Genomic DNA, 8,613 nt, shown 5'->3' on the forward strand with positions numbered 1-8,613 from the left:
TCAGGATAACGCTCCATCATCTCCTCCACCGGCTCCCAAGTCCACTCCGAACCCTTGCGGTGCTGCCATTGCACCTTCACTAGCTCCACCTTCTTGTTCCTCAAATCCTTCGACTTCCTGTCGAGGATTGCGACTGGGCGTTCAATGTAATTCAGGCTGTCATCAACCTGTATATCCTCTAGCGGCACTACCTCTGAATCGTCCACTAGACACTTCCGCAGCTGAGAAACATGGAAAGTGTTGTGGATCTGGATGAGCTCAGCTGGCAAATCCAGCCTATACGCCACCTTGCCCACCCGGGCTACAACCCTGAACGGTCCGATGAATCTCGGGCCCAACTTGCCCCACTTCCTGAATCGAATGACGCCTTTCCAAGGCGACACCTTCAGGAGAACCATATCCCCGACTTGGAACTCCAAGTCGGATCGACGCTTGTCGGCGTAACTCTTCTGTCGACTCTGAGCAGTCTGAAGCCTGCTCCGAACCTGCTGGATTCTCTCGGTCGTCTTGAGCACCACTTCGGTGCTCCCCATGACTCTCTGACCAACTTCACCCCAACATATCGGGGTCCTGCACCTCCGTCCGTACAACATCTCGAATGGAGGGCGGTCGATACTCGCGTGGTAGCTGTTGTTGTAGGAGAACTCGGCCAAGGGGAGATAGGTATCCCAGCTACCACCGAAGTCTAACACGCACGCCCACAACATATCCTCCAAGGTCTGGATGGTCCGCTCGCTCTGACCATCCGTCTGCGGGTGAAAGGTGGTGCTAAAATGCAAACGAGTGCCCAACTCGTCATGAAATCTCTTCCAAAATCTGGAAGTAAAACGCACATCCCTGTCCGAGATAACCGATACTGGCACCCCGTGCCGCGCCACGATCTCCCTGATATAGATGTCGGCCAATTTCTCGGCCGATATGCTCTCCTGAATCGGGATAAAGTGAGCACTCTTGGTCAATCGATCCACGATGACCCAAATCGAATCCACTCCACGCGCGGTCCTGGGAAGCTTCGTGATGAAATCCATCGTGATATCTTCCTATTTCCACAGTGGAATATCCAACGGCTGCATCTTGCCATGCGGTCTCTGATGTTCGGCCTTGACCTTCCTGCAGGTCAAGCACCGCTCAACGTACCATGCCACATCCCGCTTCATGCAGGGCCACCAATAATCTAGACGAAGATCCCTATACATCTTCGTCGCCCCGAGATGAATAGAGAATCGGGACTTGTGCGCCTCCTCCATCAAAATCTGGCGCACGCCTTCGTGATACGGCACCCACACCCTACGGTGTAGTGTCAATAGTCCTCGGCTATCATAATCAAAGGAGGAAACCTGACCCACCACACGCTCGCTCTTTCGATGTTCCTCCTTGATCGCCTCCTGTTGAGCCTCCCAAATTTGCTCCAATAGGGGAGTCACTATGGTCATCCTCATGCAAACGTCCCTGATCGGCGCCGCCTTGCGGCTAAGCGCATCGGCCACCACATTGGCCTTTCCCGGGTGGTAGAGGATCTCGCAATCATAATCCTTTACCACGTCCAACCACCGACGCTGCCTCATGTTCAGATTCGGCCGATCCATGAGGTACCTCAAACTCTTGTGGTCCGTGTAGATGGTACATCGAACCCCGTAGAGGTAATGTCGCCAAATCTTGAGGGCAAAGACCACCGCCCCCAACTCCAAATCATGCGTCGGGTAGTTCGCCTCGTGAGGCTTGAGCTGCCTCGAAGCGTAGGCAATGACATGCCCCCTCTGCATCAGTACCGCGCCCAACCCTGAAATGGACGCGTCACAATAAACCACAAAATCCTCTTCGCCCTCTTCCTGGGCTAAGATCGGCGCCTCGCACAGTCTCTGTCTCAGTGTCTCAAATGCAGCCTGCTGCTCGGGTCCCCACCGAAAGACCACGACTTTCTTCGTCAGCCGCGTCAGGGGTACGACTATCTTGGAGAAATCCTGAATAAATCTCCGATATTAGCCTGCTAATCCCAGGAAACTCCGAATCTCAGATGGAGACTTCGGAACCTCCCATCTCATCACGGCCTCGACCTTGGCCGGATTGACCAGAATCCCGTTCTGGTTGACAAGGTGTCCGAGAAATTGCACCTCGCGCAACCAAAACTCACACTTGGAGAACTTGGCATACAAGCTCTCCCTCCTCAGGGTCTCCAACACCTCTCTTAGATGCTCCTCATGCTCCTCCTGAGTCTTGGAATAAACCAAGATGTCATCGATAAAGACTATCACAGACCGATCCAACATCGGTCTGCATACGCGGTTCATGAGGTCCATGAACGCGGCAGGAGCATTGGTGAGCCCAAACGACATCACTACGAACTCATAATGGCCATAGCGCGTCCGAAATGCGGTCTTCTGCGTATCCTCCTCCCTGACCCTCATCTGATGATAACCCGAACGCAAATCAATCTTGGAGAACCAAGATGCTCCCTGAAGCTGGTCAAAGAGGTCATCAATCCTCGGGAGTGGGTAACGGTTCTTCACCGTTACCTTGTTCAGCTCCAGGTAATCTATACACATCCGATGCGACCCGTCCTTCTTCTTCACGAACAAAATCGGGGCTCCCCATGGTAAACTACTCGGTCGAATGAATCCCTTGTCTAACAGCTCCTGCAGCTGTGTAGACAACTCCTACATCTCAGGTATAATTTTAATAGTCTAAAGATGTTTTATATAAATCTTTTGTTAACAAGAAAACTTGTTTACATCAGTCATGTTATCATATTTTAAAATAGCAAATTATGGATAGATATGTCTTTTGTTAAGAAAATAAAAAATCTAATATTATAATTTATAATAAATAGAAATAAGGTTCTAGAGAAAAATAAAGTAGAATGATAATTGGAGCATCCACCGAAAGGAAGTTTAAACTTTAAAGGAGGGGAGGGAGGGATTCATTCCCAAAATGATGAATAAGAGGGTTGATAACGATATCTATATCTATATTTTCAACATAAATAAGTTTAAATTTTCTATAAATGGTTTGGATAAATCAATAATAATTTAATATTTATTTATTATATAAAAGAACCAATTTTTTATTCTTCTTTTATGTATTATTATTTTTCTTTTATTATAGAATAATACTATAAAATATAATCTAATAAATCAATAATATTTGTTTAAAAAGAAACACGATTTTTTTAATTAATTTTAAATTTTACATTTTAGGTTTTAAAATTTATAATTAATGTATTTTTAGTTTTATAGTTTTTAATAAATATATTTTCAGCTATGATAATTAAATTGTCTCTTTTATTTATATAATTAGAAACTTTTAATAAATGATATATATTTAGAAAAAAGTGATTTGATATGACAATCAAAATCGTTTTGCTTTTAAACGGTAGTAAAAAAACTAAAAAGTGCATCCAAGAGGAGTTTTGCTTTCTGGCTTCGACAGCTGCTGTGCTCGAAGTCATGCGTACATTGGACGCTTATCTTCTACACCGACGGTGGGAATCACTTCGCGAAACCACATTCTCCGACCACCCTCCGCCTTCAACAACCTCCCTCTCGCTGCCTGTCTAAGGTCAGTTAGCATCACACTTCTCACTACTAAGTACACCTCTGCTAATCGTTAGAAAGTTACTTTCCTCTTAACTTAAGGGTTTAACTGTTTAAGCTATTGATTTTTCAGCAATTAACTGGTAGGAACCAGTGAATAAAATATTCCGTTTGCTGACTTTACAACATCTAGTTTTACTGCTCCTGATTTGGATCGAGGACTTTTAATTGAATACTAAGATTGCACAAGTTTAATGCGCTTGAAGAACACTTGCTGATGTGTATTGTTAATTTGATTTTATAGGTATTAAAAAGAATTTTAGTTAGATTAAAACTTAAGCATACAAAACTTTACCACTTTTATTCTCTGAAGTTATTGCAAGGACTAGATGTTACCCCAAAGGAAACGCATAGTTAACATCGATTTAAGATCTGATAATATTTCATATGAATTTTGATGTGAAACACAGCATGGGTAGTACTATCAAAGAGGACCAATGTATGCCTGATGAAAAACTGGAACAACATACAAATCATTACAACAAGGAAACCATGGCAGGTAGTGAGCTATGGACAGATGGACTCTTATGTGCTTTTGAATACGTGAAGGGTCAAAGAAGATCAGAAAAGTCAAAATCACACACAAAACCCCAACCAGCTCATAAACCAAACAGCCATAAAATAATGACCAAATCATCTCTTCAAGAACTTGATGATGGTTATTCATCAGAACCCACACCTCTTACAGAAATCTGGAATGAAAATATCCAGCATTGGATCCCAATTGGTTGGGCAAGAATATCTGAACTTGTTGAAACAGTGCAAATCAATGATGACTGGACCTCACAGCAGTATGATTTCACGGATGATGAAGATGATCGCACAACTGCAGATTTAGCTGCCCCCTATTGGGAGCGGCCAGCTGGACCTATATGGTGGTGCCACGTGGATGCAAGCCACCCACACATTAGTTCCTGGCTTACTAATGCTTCATGGTTGCATCCTGCAATAAGTATTGCTTTGAGAGATGAAAGCCGGCTTATAAGTGAAAGGATGAAACACCTTTTATATGAGGTATATAGTACACTGACTGTTTTGTATGATTATAGTTGCATCTTGTGATTCTTTATAAAAATCTTGATTTATGATTATGGATTGGTTGCATGTTGTGTAGGTCCCAGTTAGGGTTGCTGGAGGTTTATTGTTTGAACTTTTGGGTCAATCTTTTGGTGACCCGTATATTAAGGAAGATGATGTACCAGTTGTGCTTCGTTCATGGCAAGCTCAAAACTTTTTAGTCACTGCATTGCATCAAAAAGGAGTTACATCATTCTTAAATGTTTTGGGTGTCATAGAAGTTCAGGTTTATTTTTCTTCCAATCTTGTCCTTCATCAATACATTTACTAAGGGTTCTGTTTCTTTTTGACTTAATGGACTTAATGGGTCAAGGAGTAAATATGAAAGATTATACATGGCTGTTCCCCTTTGACTTAATTCTCATATTTATTTCTTTTTAGCTAATTACTAACTTACCCTTTATCTAGGAACTTCTTTTTGGTGGTGGTAATAATATACCAAGGACAATACATGAGGTGATAGCACTTTTAGCCAGCCGGCTTGCACGATGGGATGACAGGTGAGCTTATTATTTCTTGTTTCTTTTAATTTTGTGTAGTAAATATTAATAATATATATATATATATTTCTTAATGTTCAGATTATTTCGGAAGTCTATATTTGGGGAAGCTGATGAAGTGGAACTGAAGTTCATTAATAAGAGAAACAATGAAGATTTGGATCTTTTCATTATAATCCTTAACCAAGAAATCAGAAGGCTATCACAAGAGGTTTGACATGATTTTAATACTTGAGTTTATAACTGTTGTATCTCTTATTTTAAATAAAAAGTTAAAAAAATAATATGTGTTTCTTTTGAAGGTTATTAGAGTCAAATGGTCATTACATGCAAGGGAAGAAATTGTGTTTGAACTTGTTCAACATTTGAGGGGAAGCACAACCAAAATGTTGCTTGAGGGCATAAGAAAAAGCACAAGGGAGATGCTTGAAGAGCAAGAAGCAGTTCGTGGTCGCATTTTTACAGTTCAAGATGTCATGCAGAGCACCAAACGAGCCTGGTTGCAGGTTTTTTTCTTTTTGGAAAGAAGGGTAAAACGGTCATTTTACCCTTCATATTCAGACCCTTCATTCCGTCCCAAAAAGAAACAGTCTTTGTTGGTTTGTTTATAGATCACTTTTAGGTCTGTTTCTTTTCTAGACCGAATAAAGTGTTTGTATGAGACTAAATCACTAAATGACCATTTTACCCTTTACATTTGTTTTTTGTAGGATAGAAGCACAAGGGTGACACATAATTTAGCTGTGTTTGGTGGGTGTGGGCTAGTTTTGTCAATCATCACGGGATTATTTGGGATCAATGTTGATGGAATCCCTGGAAGCGAAAATACACCATATGCATTTGGTCTATTTTCAGGAATGATGTTCTTGATAGGGATCATCTTAATTGCAGTTGGGTTGATATATTTTGGACTTAAACAGCCAATCACTGAAGAACAGGTTCAAGTAAGAAAACTGGAGTTGCAAGAACTTGTCAACATGTTTCAGCATGATGCAGAGACTCATGCTCAGGTTCGTAAACATGAATCTAGGAACAATCGTACCATAAAGGATGCAAATTATATTGTTATTAATTAGCAAATTTAAAACATAAATATCTGTTATTGTGGTATAAAAAGCAAATTAATAACATCTGGAAAATGTATACGTATACGGCATGAATTGACAGTTGGTGTAGAAGTATATGTTTTTTCTTACAATGGAAATAAGTTGTTTCAACAAAATTTTGTAATCTTGGCATTTCCTTTATTGGATAAATATAGTGTTGTCATGATAGAACCTCTTATAGTTGTCAGATTTTTATTTTTATTTTTTATGAATAAACCTAACAATGTATTTATATATATATAATATGGTTATTATCATCATCATGGTTGTATGGATTAAAAAAAGGATTATTGAGGAAAGCAAGGGTTAATTGCCTTTTTATAAAAGATCTTCTATTTTCTGATTTTTTTTCCTATTTAAACATAAGCTTTAGTTTTATTTCAAAAAAATTCTTTACATTTTCCCTTTTTTTTTTCTTTCTTCGATTTGGTTCCTTTATAAAACCTTTTCTGAATTTAGATTGATACAAAAACCACTTTTTGTGTAGCCTAATATATTTTGGATCTTAATTAAAAGTTATTAGATGGAGTAGCTTCATGTTTTTTAGATAGTACTATTACTCTATTCAAAATCATATGAACTTGGGGCAATTTTGCCAAAAAAAGACTACTTAGATAAAGGGCAAAGGGCAGGGTAGAATTAAGACAGAACTAAAGATATTAAGGATAACAAACATTTGTTTGTTCAGATAATTGCATTTTGATGGAGTTATTTATATAAGGAAAAATGAAGAAAATAAGGCAGACAAAAAACTAAGGTTGCGTTTAGTTACGGAAAAACAATTTTCATTTTCCGTTTTTTGTTTTCCCTTTTTTATTTTCGTTTTCCGTTTTCATTTTTCATTGAAAATTTAGAAAATGCGTTTAGTTAAACTTATTCATTTTTCATTTTCAGTTTTAGAAAATTAGAAAACGTGTTTAGATGTGTATTTTTCTATCAGTTTTCATTTTTAGAAAACGATAACGGTGGTAGGGTGTGGGTGCGGGCGGTGACGGTAGCGGGTCGGCGACGGTTGTGGTGATGACAGGCGATGGTGGTGGTGGTGACAATTGTGTCAGTGGTGGTGATGGCGGCGGCAGCGATGGTGGTGGTGCTAGTGACAGGTTAGTGGTGGTGGTGGTGATGGTGATGGTAGCTCGGTGATTGTCGTGGTGGTGTTGGGTGGGTGTGGGTGCGAGTGTGTGTTTGTGTGTGTGTGTATGTGGGGGGAGGTGTAGGTTTGTGTGTGTGTATGTGTGTGTTTGTGGGGGTAGGTGTAGGTTTGAATGTGTGGGTGTGTGTGTGTCTGTAAGGGTGAGGGTGGGGGTATGTGTAGGTTTGTGTGTGTGTGTGTCTGTGAGGGTGGGGGTGGGGGTAGGTGTGAGTTTCTCTGTATGTGTGGGTGTGTGTGTTTGTGGGGGTGTGGGTGGGTATGTGTGTGAGTGTGTCTGTGTGTGTGTGTGGGTGTGTATGTATGTGTATGTGTGTTTGTGTGGTGGGTGGGTATGTATGTGTATGTGTGTGTGTGTTTGTGGGTGTGTGTGTGGGTGGGTGAGTATGTATGTGTGTGTGTGTTGGGGGGGGGGGTATGTATGTGTGCGTGTGTGTTGGGGGGGGGGTATGTATGTGTGTGTGTGGGTGGGGGTAGGTAAAGATGGATGGGGTGGAGTGGGTGTGTGTTTATATTTTAAAAAAATTTTGGAATTAGAAAAATGTGGAAAACAATGATTATCAGTTTTCCAAAAATTTTAAACTTCTTTGTAATTTTAGAAAACGGAAAATTTTCATTTTCCGTGAAAAATTAAAAAAAATAGACGAACTAAACGCGTTTTCAAAATTCTCATTTTTCTTGGAAATTTTTTTCCGGAAAACGGTCTATTTTTCCGCAACTAAACGCACCCTAATTCTTTTTCCGGTCAATAGGTTTACCGATAATCTTCCGGTAGTTTTACCAAAAGAATCTTCAAATTTGATATTTTTGTTTGTACCAACTTTTTTTTGTATCAGTTCGTGATTCTCTTATTTTCTTTTTTCTTTTGTTGTTTATCTTGTCTTGATGATTTTCAACATTACAATACCGAAATAAACATTTTTTTAACCAAAGAGAAAAGACTACTGTGTCGAGTTCTTGTTGGAAAAATACATATCAAAATCTATTTGTAGGATGTTTAGAGATAGTATCATGTGATAAACATCAATATATGTTAGTTTGACATCTTAGATTGTTTTTAGAACCAAACAGAAAAATACGTTCGAGGCCCCCATCTATGTTTGAAATTTAATTTCGACTTTCATTTTGTACCGGTTAGAAACATTTTTAATCTTAAAAGTGATTTGATTCGTAGCAATCTCATTAAATTT

General features: G+C 39.9%; 1 protein-coding gene across 2 annotated transcripts; it reads left to right on the forward strand.

The window, feature by feature from the left end:
* Positions 1 to 3,376: 3,376 nt before the first annotated feature.
* Positions 3,377 to 6,389, forward strand: LOC145101441 (uncharacterized). 2 transcript variants are annotated; one of them, XM_079038645.1, is made up of 8 exons: positions 3,377 to 3,555; positions 3,664 to 3,834; positions 4,001 to 4,604; positions 4,705 to 4,893; positions 5,076 to 5,167; positions 5,249 to 5,378; positions 5,470 to 5,673; positions 5,878 to 6,389. In XM_079038645.1, the coding sequence occupies exons 3-8, from the start codon at positions 4,002 to 4,004 to the stop codon at positions 6,241 to 6,243; spliced, it is 1,584 nt and encodes a 527-aa protein (XP_078894771.1). In that variant the 5' UTR covers positions 3,377 to 3,555; positions 3,664 to 3,834; position 4,001; the 3' UTR covers positions 6,244 to 6,389. The 2 variants fall into 2 exon arrangements, with proteins under 2 accessions (XP_078894771.1, XP_078894770.1); XM_079038644.1 differs by lacking the exon at positions 3,664 to 3,834.
* Positions 6,390 to 8,613: the final 2,224 nt, after the last annotated feature.

This window comes from Lactuca serriola, chromosome 4, assembly GCF_051521515.1.
Source record: "Lactuca serriola cultivar US96UC23 chromosome 4, Lser_US96UC23_V15, whole genome shotgun sequence".
Lineage (NCBI taxonomy): Eukaryota > Viridiplantae > Streptophyta > Magnoliopsida > Asterales > Asteraceae > Lactuca > Lactuca serriola.

What these genes read in the sequence shown, in the direction of transcription:
- LOC145101441 (XM_079038645.1), top strand. Translation starts at nt 4,002, where the DNA reads ATGGGTAGTACTATCAAAGAGGACCAATGTATGCCTGATGAAAAACTG. An exon ending in TGAAACACCTTTTATATGAG is followed by an intron (nt 4,605 to 4,704) that starts GTATATAGTACA and finishes CATGTTGTGTAG; the next exon opens with GTCCCAGTTAGGGTTGCTGG. An exon ending in TGGGTGTCATAGAAGTTCAG is followed by an intron (nt 4,894 to 5,075) that starts GTTTATTTTTCT and finishes CCCTTTATCTAG; the next exon opens with GAACTTCTTTTTGGTGGTGG.